Source organism: Camellia sinensis, chromosome 12 (genome assembly GCF_055761805.1).
Source record: "Camellia sinensis isolate YWXY chromosome 12, ASM5576180v1, whole genome shotgun sequence".
NCBI lineage: Eukaryota > Viridiplantae > Streptophyta > Magnoliopsida > Ericales > Theaceae > Camellia > Camellia sinensis.
The window spans coordinates 106576537-106593653 of record NC_138972.1 but is presented as its reverse complement, the minus strand read 5'-3'; the positions used below and the strand labels follow the sequence as shown (position 1 = coordinate 106593653).

The 17117-nt window shown below is 31.3% G+C and overlaps 1 protein-coding gene across 2 annotated transcripts; it reads right to left on the bottom strand.

Moving 5' to 3' along the window:
* Window positions 1–4473: 4473 nt before the first annotated feature.
* On the bottom strand, window positions 4474–10368 carry LOC114301899 (beta-carotene isomerase D27, chloroplastic). 2 transcript variants are annotated; one of them, XR_003643246.2, is made up of 8 exons: window positions 9984–10368; window positions 8932–9071; window positions 7369–7461; window positions 6596–6657; window positions 6205–6311; window positions 5080–5172; window positions 4875–4970; window positions 4474–4726 (listed from the first exon to the last, which is right to left on the bottom strand). XR_003643246.2 is itself a non-coding variant. In XM_028246851.2 (7 exons), exons 1-7 carry the CDS (start codon window positions 10261–10263, stop codon window positions 4930–4932), a joined length of 816 nt encoding a protein of 271 aa, XP_028102652.1. In that variant the 5' UTR covers window positions 10264–10368; the 3' UTR covers window positions 4680–4929. The 2 variants fall into 2 exon arrangements, 1 of the variants encoding a protein (XP_028102652.1); XM_028246851.2 differs by having other exon boundaries at window positions 4680–4970.
* Between the last annotated feature and the right edge of the window lie 6749 nt (window positions 10369–17117).

The following is a 17117-nucleotide window of genomic DNA, read 5'->3' as shown; positions in this document are numbered from 1 at the left end:
CGGCTAGGAGCGTCAGGGTTACTCCAGTTTTGTCAAGCCAACTATCGTGCCTCACTGCAAGGTTCCAAGCCTATCATGCTAAGGCTTAGGGGTGTTTTAGGACTCCCCCTTCTGTACTGTCTTGCTGTTCTGTAATAACTGAATGGATTGTATAAACTGAATGTTTACTGTATTGTTCCATAGGGATTGAGTCCCTATTCTGAATGATTGTACATATTGTGTATACTGTTCTGTACTGTATATATATATATGTATGAAAGTCTTTTTGCATACAGACTGTCACAGCTCATTGGGCATTGTTTCTTCACTGTATTGGCTTCTGCCAAGCCCTGTACTCTGTTTTACTGTACTACTGTTAAGCAGGCCTTCGATAATCTCGGATTACTGGCCGGTTACGGTGCTAAACCCATAAGGCCGGGTTTGGGTCGTGACAATTTATTTGGTAGAATTGTTAGATTGAAGATTTAAGTTGCTGAGTAGTATTTGATAAATAAGTTGTGAAATAACTTTTTGATGTATAAATATCCTTTTTACCCCCGTTATTTATAAATTAAATTAACTTTTCTTAATTGTAAATTAAATTAATTTTTATTTTTTGTTATTAACTAATAGTCTACATTTCCTATAAAAAAAATTAAATAAAAAAAAACTAATCCAAAGTCTATTTAGGTCTTTTTCTATTAAAAAAAAATCTAAAAGCATAATCATAAATAAGTTGCTTTAATTAGAAGTTGATAATGGATGAACATCTCATCAGAAATAGTTTTTTTGAATTAAAATAAATTATTAGAATCAAAAGATATTTGAAATAAATTTAACCAAACAATTCAAAATAATTTTTCGCTAAAAAAGCTACACCAAACACCCCCACTAAGAGCGTCTCCAATATTTACATTTTTTTTCATCAAATTTGAATAAAAAATTCATCTAATGTCAAGCGTTTTAAATGAGAATCTTTATTTTTCATCAAATCACCGGTCAACCGAAAGGATATCCAACCGATCAACTGATTAGTATAAATTTACTAGAAGTATGAAGTAAGGAACGAATCAGTTGTCTAGTGTATTGTCCCTATGACTATCTATAATGATTTGATAAAATACTCCAAACATATTAATTAGGTTCTTAATATGATACTTTCTTAACCTATATATACAGGCCTTCTATTGTATAAAATACATTCAATATAATTCATTCAATATAATATATATTATTTTCTCTCTCTCTACTATTCTAACAGAAGTAATAAGAGATCGTTTGGCAATAATTTTTTTAGTTGGTTTTTTAGTTTTTTTTTCACTCTTTTAACTTAGGACTTTTTGGTTTATTTGATTTTCTTATTTGGATTTTTTAACTCTTTGACTTTGGAATGACAATTTTTTTTATTATTTTGTGATTTTTGCTTTTTTGTGATTTTTATATTCTTTTGTGATTTTTTAACCAAGGGAGAAAACCAAACGAGCACTTGTCTAAACTTTTTTTTTTTATCAAATTTAAATTTGATAAAAAGAAAGAGTAAAAGTTGAACACGCTCTGCTGTCCCAAATTTTGGAGGATACGCTGGTTCCTTCTATGTCCCAGGTTATCTCTCGGTGTAGGGAAGCAAGAACTCTGTAAGGAGTTTCAGGTAGAGACCATTAAACATTTTGCAATTTTATACACACACACACGCATATATATATATATATATATATATATATATATATATATATATATATATTGATTCGTTTAGCAATATTTTTTTATTAGAAATTATTATATTTGATTGATTATAATCTTGTCATCGTATTTGGCAAAATTCCCTTAGAAACCCTAATTCTCAGTATGTCTCTTCAGCCCTGGTCGTTTACTTTCCGCTTGTAACTGCCAAAAAAACATAGAAAAAGAGGGGAGGGAGGGGGAAGCACAGACTTGGTACCAAATTAAAAATGGATAAATTTTAAAGATCTCCATGAGGTTTGGAAAAAATACAGTAAATTTCACAAATTTGGTATATTTAATTACACTATGTTTCCTTAAAATTTTAATTCATATAGTTCTTGGCTGCCTTTTATCATAAATTTGTTAGTTGTATGAATAAAAAAATGACTTGTCATTTCTTTTACATTGAAATATATGTTTTACGTTCTATATTTTTGTGTTTTCATATTGTCTGTATTAGTTTCGGTCCCTTTAATCTTAATAAAAAGAGAGGTTAATGTAATTATGTCAAAACTGGGATTTGTTGTATTTTCTCCAAACTTCAAGGGAGGTCAGTGTAATTTAACCTAAAAAATTGTTCTCAACCCTTGTGACAGGACAAGGGTAATATCTAAGGGCTCATTTGGGTCAGTTTAAAAGTAGACTTTTTAATGAGCTTTTTCAATTAACATTTTTTTGAACTCTTTAATAGCACTTTTAAAGTTGCAAAAAAAATAATAAATAAAATAAATAAAAAAAAGGATTAATACAGCGAGTAAAAAGTTGGCTCCAAACGAGCCCTGAAAAAGTGAAGCATGTGTTTGCATTTACAAATTAAGGTATTCTTGGTGGTTCTTCTGCGGTTGCAGGATTCTTTATTTTACATTAAGACTGCAAACGAAACGAAGTTGTTCATGAATTGCCCAAGCTCGACTCATATAAAACTCGTTAGAGCTTGGTTCATTTGCTAAATGAATGAAAACAAGTGGGTTATGGTTCTGTAGTGGACATGGTATCACAAATTTCATGTCACATATTATGCTTTTGTGGTTCAGAGTGAAATTTGCTGGCATCTGCCTCTCATTCATCTAGTTTTAGATATTGGTACATAGACAGATATGTATGAAATGCTTATGACTTTTCTTGGCATTCTTGTTGTGCTTGCTGACCTCACAATCTCCAGTTCTTGTTATGTGTTATTAAGAACCAAACCCGGTCTTCTTGGAAAATCATAGTTTCTTTCTTCCACCAATACATCTTGTCCCTCCACTGACCCTACTGTCACATATTTAATTTAAACCCCTAACATATTTTATATATTATGACATGTTCAGTACTCTCTATTCCAAAAATTATTTATTTATTTGTTCTAATTCAGTCACATTCGTTGAATCATATAAGAATCTCAAGGTATGAGAATTTCAAAATATGATGTCTGTGAATAAATTGGGACAGAAGGAAAAAAGAGGATTTCTAGCCATGAAGACAGGTGTGCACATGCGACAAATATCTCAATAGGTCAAAGTGGGTGAATTAGTGTATCACTCTCTCAATGTGACAGAAAAGACAGCACAAGAACCTGAACTTGGTCACTTGTAGCAATGCGAGAAGTGGGAGGCACTCTAGGTCCACCATTGCCCACCCTAAAGCCCTACATTGAATCTTCAGTCAAAGCACTTTTCCAAATATGAGCTAATTGGATTTGCAATTCAGGTAAACTTGGAGAGTAGGTGTCAACCCAGTCCAAGTTTCAATAAAGATAGCTAAGAAACTTTCCGAGTATTTATTCCAAAGTAAATTACATAGAGTAACCTCTCTTGAGATTTGGAGAAAAAACATTGAGGCTTACAAGTTTGGCATAATTACATTGGCCTCCTTTAATGGTTGAATTCACACAATACAGCTCCATTTTCCTTAATAATGCATTAGTTTTATAGATGAGAAAATGACGCTATCATCTTTTTAAAACTGAAATTTGTATTTTACACCATCTACATTAGTTCTGATCCCTTTAGGCTTATTAGATGGGAGTCAGTGTAATTATGCCAAAGTTGAGGAGCTTATTGTAATTTTTTAATGCTCCAGTATAGTCAGTTTTATTTACCCTAATTCTAATGACACGGGATTTTCTGACTCCAAAAGTTCTATTTTTCTGTCTGTAATATACTACCAGACACATATTGTGATACTTTGTCACATTTATGTAGTTGGGAATACAATAGGGACAAGAATTATGAATTTTGGGATGGAAGATCCTTGGCCCACTCTAATTCATACTTGTGGACTACCGGAACTTGGCTTTTTGCTTTCAGAATCGATCATAGCCTAGCCATGCCCAGATGATGAACCTCAATTTTTATGATTCTTTTGAATCTTTTCCAGCACACTGAAGTTTGGCTGCTGCCACTATGGTCAATCAGTCTGATTGAACCTCAATTAGTTGAAACAATAATCACTTGTCATTTCTATAATATAGATCAATTCTCATAATTTTTGTAGTTCTAGCTTGTCCAAATCAAGCATACTGAAGTTTTCTCTGTACTTGCCCAAAAAAGTTTTCTTTGGCACCATGATCAATCAGTCTTAATATGTGATTTAAATGCCCTTGAGTTGACACCACCATTTCAAAGTTTCCTATTTGAGCTATAAATTCCACACATAATCTATGTTCATTCGTCACACTGCCATATTTGAAGTTCCCCAACAAGCTAGCTAACAAAATCAATGACTAATCTATCAAACATCAGCCATTACATTCTGTCCGCAGTTTTGAAATTGGCTTTTGCAACAATATTACTACATGGAAAAAATGCTAAATTTTATTAGAAAAGAAAACATTTTTGAGGCAGTCATTACCATTCAGATTGAATCTGTTTTGTTTATTTTTAAGGCCTGAATGCATTTACAAAATCAATTATGTTGTTTAGGAAGTTATTGTCATCCTGTGATTACTACTCTTATTGGTCCAGGACCACACCATCATGATGTCAGTGTGGTTGAGTTTGTGCTCCAGGACTACTGGATTATTAATCTCGATTGAGAATTCCTGTACAAATTATACAGAAATTTCTAAGCTGCACGCCGAAGCCTAAGATTTTGTGGTGTAGTAATCAACAAATTTGTTTATAAACAAATGAGAAGGCTATATCCGTCAAAGTATCAATAGAACTAAAGATTTGCTTGAAAGTATATACCTCCTTCCATATACTACTGAATTTTATTAATTTTTTTGGACAAGTTCCTTGGATGTTAGCTGGAACAACTTGTACTGTGCTTTTGGGTTGTTTTGCCTGCATGATTTACATAAAGAAATGTGAGAACATTTGGTATCATTATATGTTTGGTATTAGAGCATCAACTATTTAAATAAGCAAGTGAAGGGGTATTCAAGATCTTCACATAGTTTGTAGCATGGTTGCTTAAATGCTGGATCTTCAGTTGTTGCAGGTGGATCCTGACCAAATATCATCTCACAACTCATATCATCAAAATCTACAAACCAAAAATTGCATTAAAGTCATATGAACTATAAGATTCACTTTATTTAAGCTATATTACAGATTGTAGAATGTAATTTAACTGCTATTTGCAGTGTAACAGCTGCTTGTGACATGGGAACGTGGTGTGTAGGTGACTTTTTAGGCTAGGAGTACACAAGGTCTCCGCCTCCCTAAAAATTACTAAACCCCTATTGGGTAATCTTCGTCATGTGAATACGAATATTCTTTTCTCTTATTAAAAAAGTTTGTTTTCATGCACTCAACATTATATAAACATGAAGAGGGCATTGGGAAGATGATAGGGTTCATGGGAAACAAAGGAAGTTGATGCCTCTCATTTACCGGCATGGTGGAATACACAACACTTACGAGATTTTACTCCATTTGTTAGAATTCTCACTTGAGTTTTAATGGATCTATTTGCAGTGCTTCACACCCTTAGTGGTTTATGCCTGGGACCCTCCACTAATTAAGATGATGGGCAAGCTAGGCCTCCAATCTTTAGTGCAGGTACTGTTATTCTTACTAGTATGATTCTTTTTCCTTACTTTTCTTTATTACATTTGGACACAGTATAATTACTTTGAGAGGAAAAGTATGAAGAATTGTGCATTGTGGACCTTTTTCAGAATTACAAAACATGCAACTTTTAAAATATTTGTCTTGATTTCCACAATCAAAGTATTATGTTCATTTTGATGAATTGAAATGCAATCTATTAAGAACATCTGAGTAATGTCATGTTGTTCTGTTTTTGTTTTAGAACTTTAGGCCATGAAATGGATGAACTAGTTGTACATGATTCGGTGAATGAGAATATGGATAGGTTGCATGATTTTGTGAACCAGTTGTACATGCTAGAATTCTCATTTGTTTTTGTTCCTATTGTGGAAAAGTAACACTACAAACGCATTAATTTTTAACACAAAAGTGGGCATAATGTTTGCATTCAACATGGTACATTACAGTGCACTTTCCTGATATCTATGCCCCCAGCCGTTGTTAGTGATCATGAAATACTTACTAGGGACCATGTTGACCGGCATACCCAAGGAGTCCTTAATGAACGTTTGAGAGGGCATCTTGCATAGGTTGATGCACATTCCAACACAATTGGTCTCCTCTAGAAACCTACAAAATTTGCGGGAACAATATAAAAGGGTGACGACAAAGGCAATGCTAGTGATGATTTTAATATTGAGAGACGACAACAATCGATGACCGTGATGATGCTGCCGGGAAATAAGAGTCCCGGACAAGCACAATCATTGGAGCATATTGTTCTTGCAACTGGTTCACTTTTATTTTTTTATTTTTTTATTTTAATTGGGCTTGGAGTTAGGTTAGGCTGGTAGGTTCCCATTGAGCAGTATATATTATGTCTCATTAAATTTGGAAGGGAATGAAAAAGGTACCTGCACTTTTGGATGTGGACTACATTCCTTTCTCTTCGTCCGTTGAGCTCCGACACCCTCACCTAGGCCCCAAAAAAATAAAAAATTCTATAAATAAATAAATCACACCCACTAGATTTTGACGGTTGACTTCATTGAAATATCTTGTTGAGCATTTGGGTGAAAATGGTGTGTGTGTGATGATGATAATTTCTTGATTAGTATTACAGAGCTACTATTAACCCAATATAAGATTTGTCACTAGAATGATATAGCAAGGACATTTATGTAATTAAATGTCACTTTAATGAGCACTCTGTTTTAAAATAATCAGTCCTCATGCATCTATATCGTTCTGTATATATATATTTTTTCTGTATATCATTATTCCATGTCTATATACCGTTGTGTTGTGTGCGATGAACATTTATGTTTCGATGCCAATATTAGGAAAAGCTTAGGTATATTTTCATGCTTGCTAGTGATACTTAAGATCAAATCATATTGTTATCTTTCGTACTCGTATGTGCTTGTTTTAAAGCCGACACCACTCGTATTAGCGTCACTATATGACACGTTATTATTGATCATTCACACCTAAAGAATTGTATTAAAATTTCTTCTTGCATTATATATGTTCAATTTATGAAGGCTATCATGCGAAGCTATGGTAGTTTTATGCTAAAAACTCTTCTAAAAATGGAATTGATAAAGTCTATGATGCATAAGACTGGTTTCAATTAAAAAATAAAAATAAAATCTACAAAACTGAGTAAATATGTTGTTAGGCTTACCTCGTTGGCTCCAACTAACCAAGTGAAAAACAAAGTTGTGAAAACTGCAAAATATTCCCTTGCAAATTTAGAATTTGGTAGCAATGTCCTGATCTGCCATGGTCTCCCCCATCATTAGTTGTACAAATTAATTCAGTTACACACGCACACACATACACAAATGCATATACAATTTAAGAATCTAGAGGGAGAGAGAGAGATTGGCAGAGGCACTTTATGCATTTATTCATTAAGTTTCTCCCATTTAATTGCTTTTTTTCTCATTATAATTACAAGTAATATTTGAGTTGTCGAAAACAAATTGCATTACATGCACATATATACATATATGTATAGTATATAAGTAATAGGGAGATTATTAGTTTTAAAAAAAAAATTAAATAAATAAATAAGTTCACTCCGTTTACTGACATTCAGTTGTGAGAGGAGTTGTGGGTCTCACTCTTTTTAAACTAAAAATAAAAACAAAATTTTCCGTCAAGAAGACGTATCAATAACAACTTTTGTTTTTATTCTTGCATTTTTTTCATGTTTGATTCTGAATAATCTTCTTCAATATCTTTTTGTTTGGCTGAGAGAACAAATACAAGAGTTCTTTTGTTTTGTGAATTTGATCTAAGATCTCTTTGGCATGATTCTTTTTCTTTTTCATTTTTTTTAAAAAAAGGGATATAGTTTAATTTTTCCCGTACAAAATTTCGTAGATACCTTCTTTTCGTTCTTTTTCTTTTAAAAAAAAAAAAAAAAAAAAAAGTTGTATGACATTTATTTTACAACACGAGTAAGGAAAGACAACAATCCGGTGTGTGAACCATGAATTTTGTAGTTAAAACAAAATTTAAAACCAATTTTTGACCGTGTCATTCTATACAAAATTGTTGTTTCTTTCTCCATATACTTATGATTAAAATGTCATCATAGCAAGTAATTCATTCTCTGAATTCAACTAGGTATACAAAGAATGGGATTACAAAATTTATACATTTTATTTTTTTCACATGTATGTGAATCTTATTGTCTGTGTATTTATTTAGAATTTTTCTCTTTCACTTAATTTTTTTTATTAATTATTAATTGTATTTGATTTTCATTATAAATTTATTGATTTCAATGTAATAATACCATACATTAATAATAAATAAATAAATCATATGAATATAATATATAATTATAATTATACTTATAATAATGAAAAAGATTCATTTTAACATTGGGTGTAATGGTTTTACCATTTATGAACATTTTAATGTAATATTGATTGCAACTACAAATGATGAGATGAAATGATAAAAATTGATACAAAAATGCTAGAGGTCCTAAAAATTCTACCAAAAATTTTACCAAATGTCTCACATGGGTGTGGGACCCACATGGGACCCACATTGTGTGGGTCCCACACCCATGTGAGACATTTGATAAAACTTTTGGTAGAATATTTGGGATCTCTAGTATTACTCAAATTGATAATCACTGGAGCTTTACTCTTTACCCCAAAAAAATCACATTAATGTTTGGATCCCACTTATCATTAAAAGAAATTAACTACAATAAATAATGACTTGCCATGGACAGGATGGGACTAGGGAAGGCCTTGTCGAGTGCTTTAATGACTAACTCACGTTGTCGTATGAGATTGAATTTACGCGACGCCATCGTTGCTGCCTCCACCAAACTCTCATATCCACTCTTATCATTTCTTATCCCTGCAAATATCAATCAATGTTGTTGTATATACCGACAAACACACCCATGCATATCTATACATATACAAACAAATGACAAAGTTCAGAGCAAATATACTCGCGGTGGATGCAAACGTGAAGCATTTGTAATTGTACATATGAACTTTTGGGCGATTTAACAAATGCAGATTGAATTAAAAATATGTTTAGCAATTATTAGATGTGAAGTTTTTAACACTTAACAATTTTAGAGGTATTTTGGGTATAAAAATAAATGCGATAAAACTTCCAAATTTTGTATTTTTATTTCGGCGGGGCTGTTTAGGTCTTGAAATCCATCAGGTTTTGTTTTGATAATTTGAATCGTTTATTTTGTTAGACAATTTATATATTTTATTCATAAAAAAATTAGATTGATCAGACAATTGTAACTTGTCCAATTTATCGTGTTTTTCACTAAATAAATGAAAGATAATAAAGATAATATTTTTTTATGATAAAAAAATAAATTGAACGAGTTGTAGTTATTGGATCAATTTTATTTTTATTTTTTTTTATAAATAAAATACACGAAATACTTGATAAAATGAATCGTTGAGATTATTAAAGATTTCACTGACTCAAACAGCCCCTTTCAGTCTAAATTTTGGACGGGAGGTCCTCCTTTTATTTATTTTTTATTTTTTTATAATAGATACAAAATTCATCATCCACTGGACGATCGTGTAGTCGAGAGAAGACCACCTCGTTTGTTTGTGTATGCATATATTTATTTATTATCTTTTCGTTTTCACAAAATCACAACAATAAGATTTAAATTCAAGCATCACGATAACAAACGATATACATATATATGTGTATGATAGGTATATGTATGTACTGTTTGAGATGGAGGAATGGAAATGAAGGGGGGGAGAGAGAGAGAGACAGAACCTGTAGTGGATTGAACGCTCCGGGAGAGATGGTTAATGGCGATACGATCGAACCAAGAATCCCTATAAACAGTAGTAGTAGTAGCAGCAGCAGTAGAATTGGAGCTTGAAACTTGATTTAGATCATCTGATTGCGGTGTAGTCGTAATAGTCGGTTTTGTGAGGACGGAAAGAATAGAACAAGGGCGGCTGTGTTTCGCCAGGCGGCCGTGAATGTGTTGTTTCCGGCGACCCCGACTTGCGAAAGGCCCACTGTTTTGCAAAACTAGCGTTGCTTCCATATGTAGAGAGAGAGAGAGAGAGAGAGAGAGAGAGAGAGAGAGAGTGTGTGTGTGTGTGTTTGGATGGGTCTATGGTCTAAATTCAAGTATGTTTTAAAGTTTTGAAGGCCAGCCTATATCTATATATATATGGACATATATAGAGAGATAGTATAAATTTGTTTTGTTCACACCCTCAAACAGTGTGTATACAATGTATACGCCTGATTTGGTACTACGTAGGTATCTCCAATGGTGTACATATCTCCAATGGTGTATTAATTTTTTTATTAAATTTGAGAAATAATTTGAAAAAAAAATTTCTTTGATATCAAGTGTTTCAACAGAAGATTTTATAGTTTCGTCAAACCACTAGTCGATCGGGCGAACGACCAATAGATGTCCGGCCGGTCAACTGGCCCATGCAAAATTTTTACAATTTTTCTTCTTGAGTTAGTCATCCAAGGGTCGATTGACCAGTGTAATTTTTTCATAAACTTTTATCTTGAGGTAATCATCCGGAAGGATATTGGGGAGACATTCGGTGGTAAAAATTTAACGGCAATGAACAGTAATTTGATGAAAGGTATATTGGTCTTTAGTTTAATGAAAGAAAAGTGAAATCTTATATTTGATACCGATTTGATGAAACCGTTGGAGTTGAAAAATGAATCATTTTTCATCAAATTCAAATTTGATGATAAATTTGATATATGGTTGGAGATGGTCTTATAAGAGCATCTCCAAAGGTCAACTTCGTTTTTCATCAAATTTGAGTAAAAAATGACTCATTTCACTAAATTTGATATCACTAGCTCCAATGGTGAACTTTCATCAAATTTGCGTCGGGGCAACCGATTGGTCGATCGGTAAGGCAAAATTTTTTATTTTTTTATTTTTTTAATTGTTTGAACCTATAAATTTTGAACTGTTTGAACCTTTTAGTGGTCGACCGGTTGGTCAACCGGCCGGTCGGTCAACTGGCCGGTCAATTGGCTGGTTGACGAGTTGGTCTCTCCCAACGATAACAAACAGTGATTTGCTGAAATCAATATTCTGTCCTCACTTTGTTGAATTGTTTGGTGAATTCTCAATTTGACATCGATTTGGTGCAACCGTTGGAGCACCAAATAGTAACTTTTTCACCAAAATTTAAATTTGATGACAGGTTTGGTGAAGCGTTGGAGATGGTCTAAGTCAATTTATTTATTCTATTTACTTAAAAAAAAAGTTAATTAATAGTATTTTATTGTAATTTAAATCATAACTTATTTGGTTTTTTTTCTTTAAAACTTATTTGGCCAAAATAATTAAGATTTTCTTTAATTCATAGGTTTTTTAATTTATTTGAAAGCTTTCAATGTGTTTGTACAAAAATCTTATATATTTTTTATGTTTTTAATGATAAATTTTAATGATATTCTAACTATTTTTACAACAAAAAAGTAATGTAACAACTTTTTAATTCTTTTAAGTTAATAATTTACAATTTTATAATTACAAAAATTAATTTATAATTGATGGGGGGGGCTAAAGATTGTGTGAACAATATAAATATTTTGATTGGTGCAAAATAATAAGTCAACCATTCTAGACGGAGTTATTACATTTTTTTGGTATGAGATCTACATATTTGAGTCAATCATATCATCTATATTGTTTGTACACTAAAAAATGTGTGAATAAATTTATTTTTGCACTCAAATGTACTCACAAAAAATGGTGTGTCTTAGATTCAACTTGTATATAAAAAATAAATCAAAATACATGAAAAAATTTCATTGAATGAGACACAAGTGAGACAAAAAATGAGTGGCACGTAGGGTGGATCTTGTACATAGAGGTAGAATCCATCTTTTATTTCACATTTGTGTCACCAAATCAGCCTTTCAAAGATAAAAAATAAAATAAAAATAAAAGACCCAATTTATTGCAGTGCACATTCTGGGTTATTAATTTTTATTTTTATTTTTATTTTTTTTTGTGTGTGTGAATAATGAGGCCTTACACTTTTTTATTTTTTATTTTTTATTTTTTGTGGTTGAACGCAATGAAGCCTCATGCTTGAGAAGAAAAAATATGACATTAAATTTTTTTATTCAACTTTTATGTAATTGGGTCTTATTCTAAAATGAATCGAGATGACATTAATTTTTCTAGTTGAATCAGTATTCTCTATGGTCCACTTAGTGGAATGGATCATCTAGTTTTGTCCATGGATTTTACCACATATTCAGTTCAATTTTTAAATCTGTGTGCAATTCAATTATAAAAATATTAGATTTGATTCGATACTCATCTCATATGAGTTTATGGTATTAGTCTTCAAAATTGTACTTGTTGTTAATATTTTTAAAGGTAAAAATAATAAATTACTGTGACTATAATTATCAGATTAATTTTAAAAAAATCATTTACAATTTATGCATGAATAAAATAGATCATCAGAATAAACTTTATGGATTTATCATTGGACGGCCTATGAGAATATTATATGTTGGCGAGAATCCACTCTATTTTAATACATATGTAACATTGGTGAATGAGACGAGAGTGTGGATGGTGAGTAATCCATACTAGGCTTCGTTCGGCGAAATGCATTTATAGTAAAAAAAAAATTAAAAAATCATTATAAATTATCATATTATTATCTTTATCTTATTATAATTTTTTTGTAAAAAAATTAATAAATTAATTAAAATATTTAATTTCTAAATGGGCTTAAATGTGAAAAATTATTTGGTGGTCTAGGAGCGTCACAAGTTAATGTCCCTCACCAATCACCAATAATAATGCCTCCCGTTATTTTTCATGATCCAACACAAAATTATAGACTATGTCCTCTTTATCAATCACGACACAAGTAAAGACATCACGTGATCATGTCTTAAGATTATCAAATAATTTCCCAATGCGGAGAGACTTAAGCAAATTACAAGAAGTTTTGAGGCGTAAGTAGAGAGAGAGGGAATGAGGAAAGAAAACAACAACAAAAAAAAGCACAATGAGGCATTTTAGGGAAGTCTCTTATGTGTGGATACCCTTTCAGTTCACACCCAAAAGGCCAAATAATTTTAACAATATTCATTTTTCTGCTCCAACAGATGCTTTTTGGTGATAGCACTTGTTTCTTTCTTTACGCAGTCTCCCTGCTTCTAATTTTTTTATTACTATGGCCGGCTGTCTCTTTTTCTTGCATTATTTTTAAGGTAAATTATATCAAAATTCCTTAATTATTAGTTAGTATCAATTTACTTCATTCATTTACAAATCTGTATGTATTAACATGGTTTAGAGGGAGTGAAACTAATATATTTTTAGGAAAATTATATTTATACATAAAAAAATTATATAAAAAAATTGACAGGAATGATGTAATAATAATATTATTGCAAATAAATTTATCTGTAATGATATTTTATTTTAAAGTGAAAGGTTTACATTGAATCACATTATTATATATATAAATTATGTATAAATTTTTTATTTATATAGTATTACTCATATTTTGTAATTGATGAAATCAAAACATATGAATTCATGGGACAAAGTGATATGGAGTCTTGGGGTAACTAACCCTTACTTTTAACTATAGTTTGATGACACTAAAAGTTGAAAAGAATTGTTCATATCATATGCCAGGATAGAGCCAGAGGGGTGTAGAGGCGGTCGCATCTTTCAAAATTTGAAGGGAAAAAAAAATCATATTATAATAGTAATATATGAGAAATAGTCTCAAAAGGTTTGGTTTGGTTTTATTTTTAAATTTTATTTTTTGAAAAATTTTGAAAAAAATTAAATACGAATTTAGTGAAAAATATATATATATAAATACTTATTATTTCCATATAATTTTGGAGGTGAAAATAATTTTTGAAATATCATTTTGGTAATAATTTTTGTCAAATTGATTTTTTGTTTGTTCAAAAAATAAATAAAATCAAAGGATTGATCCTGAAATTCGAACCTGACACTCACAAAATTAAAGGGTTTGCACCCCTAAATTAACTGTGTGACAATTTTAGGGAGTTTTTTTTGATAAATCTCTTTTTTAAGAGTTTTATTCTATCCAATTTATATTTTTTTTTACTTTTTATTAAGCCCTATTCGAGGTAAGAAGACAAAAACACCCTAAATCTCTCCTGCTCCCATTAATGTTGATATTTAATGTTGATTATCATTATATCTTCACTCCAAAAAAACCCGCAAGGGTAGCCCAGTTGGTTGAGGGCAAGGGACCAGGGACCTAGGAGTTTGCTCCTCTCTAGGTCTCAGGTTCGAATCCCACCCCCAGCCGGCTACTGGCGGGCAACTGCGTCTTTGCCTGGTCGATCGGCTCAGGGTCCCGAGATTAGTCGAGGTGCGTCACTCCAAAGGAGTGCTGGCCCGAATACTCGATTATCAAAAAAAAATATATATATATATATATCTTCACTCCAAAAAAACGTATTAACTATACATCACTATTTAATGTTGATATATATTACACACAAAAAATTAAACATGGTTATTTATTAATTGTCATTATGTTTTGTTAGTTTCCATAAAAATGTTGACTATACGTGATGACGTGAATGTTAGATAACGTTGTCATAAAGGTAATGTTAATGTTCACATAGCATTGCATCAAATTACACAACCACAAGCCTCATTTTCATTTGAATATAAATATGACATAAATGTTCACACTAAAACATATGAATGTGAATGTTCACATTAATTCTGAAATATACATATTAAAATTATGAACATTAATATTTGTATTCGCATTTATATGTTTTAGTGTGGACATTTATGTCATCTGATATTAATATTATGAACATTAACATATGTATTCACATTTATGTGTTTTAGTATAAACCTTCACGTAATTTGATGTGAACATTCACGTCATCACATACAATCAACATTTGGATGCATGAGAACTATCAAAACATAATGACAATCAATAAATAACCATATTTAATTTTGTGAGTGTCATGTATATCAATATTAAATAATAGTGTATAGTTAATGCTTATCAACATTAAATATAAGGATATAAGAGTCTAAGAAAATAGTGTAAATCAAGAAAACAGACTTTATAGAATAAAGGTATAAATATATGAGACTAAGTGGATTATAAATTGTCTTCATAGACTTTTTGGATTAGAATACTCCTAAATAGGATTTATCAGCACATAAACTTGCAAGGCCGGTAATCTCCTTACCCTATCGTTGATATATATGGTACTTTGCTTGGTGCTAAAAAAAAAAGATTTACCAATAACAACTCCATAATTTTAAGAATAGTTTTTTAATTGAGTTCTATCAAATATGAGTCATTGCGCTTATCAATTTTTGTCTTAGGATATACCCCTTTTCTGTAGTATGTGTACTATTATCTATTATCTTTAGTTGATTTTTAAAATTGAAATCATAGTTTTCACTCCAAAGAGTGTTCTTATTTTGATTAAATCAACAATCTCGCTTTTCTTTAATTCAATCTATTTGAAAAATACTATTATTTTTAGAACATGTCACTACTTAAAAACTAAATTATTTTTAAAAAAAAAAACACACACACACACACTATTCCATTGATAAAATTTATCTGAATATCCTTTTTAATTTGCTAATATTCCTTGATTTATCATCTGTTTTTGATTATTCGTCTTTTGACTATAGGGTATTACCAACAAGGGTTGGTTCAGTTAGTAAGGCTTGTTCCCTTCGCCCATTTGGCTTAGGTTCGAGTCCCTCTGTCGACAGTCCTTTGTTGGTGGGCAATATTGCGTAACGCTTACCCTGGCCCTGGAATGGGGTAGTCTCCCCTCCTCCTAAACTTTTTTTGAATCAACAAAAAAGACTATGGGGTATTGACTGAGATTCTTGAAAATAAGTTCATCAAATTTGACATTCCTTATTGAAATCAGGCTCGGGATGTCTAATTTTAGTAGATAGATTAGGAAAAGTGTAAAGTTCAACTCGGGATGTCTAATTTTGGTAGATAGATTAGGAATATAATAATGATTATTGTTTTTTTTTTTTTTTGAGTTAATTGAGAAGGGCATGGCTTTTGTCCGGTCCTTAATCGGACTGGACCGTGCTGTTGGATCTGTGGGGGCTCACCATGGGTCTCGTTTTGATAATCTAAACCGTTCAATGTGTAGAACTCGTCGAGTATTATATGTTTGTAAAAAATCATGTTAATCGGATATTGATAAGTATGTGATCAAATCAGTTTTGTATTAAAAAAATGGACGGTGAATAAATTAACGGTTGACAAAAATCTGTTTTGATCACATAGCTATCGATATCCGATCAACGTGATTTTTTACAGGCGTATAGTACTTGACGAGTTCTACACATTGAACGGTTCAAATTATCAAAACGAGACCCATGATAGGCCTCCACGGACCCAATAACACGGTCCAGTCTAATTAAGGACTGGACAGAAGTCATTTCCCAAAACAATAAGCTCAATTGTACGGTTAAAATTTTTTTAATGTTGACAAAGAATATCTAGTTAACAATATTATTATTTTTTTATATTGATAGAAATTAATATTGTACATCACATTTATTCAGAAATTTTTTTAGATTAGGAGTTACATGTTTTTCTATCCCATCAAAGTTATAATCATTGATTCCTTAAATATTTGTTGAAACATTTTTTAATATATTCAAATTTCAAATTTATTTGTACAAAGTTGGTGGGCTAAAATTGTTAAAGTATTGATTCATTGCTAAAAGGCAATTAACAGCATATGATTACGCAAATCATGACTGCAGTAAAATTTACCCATTCTTATCTACTGTTCATTTATTTCATAGGCACTAACCAATTAATTACAGAAGGAGCTAGCAATCATGACATACAATTGTATAATTGC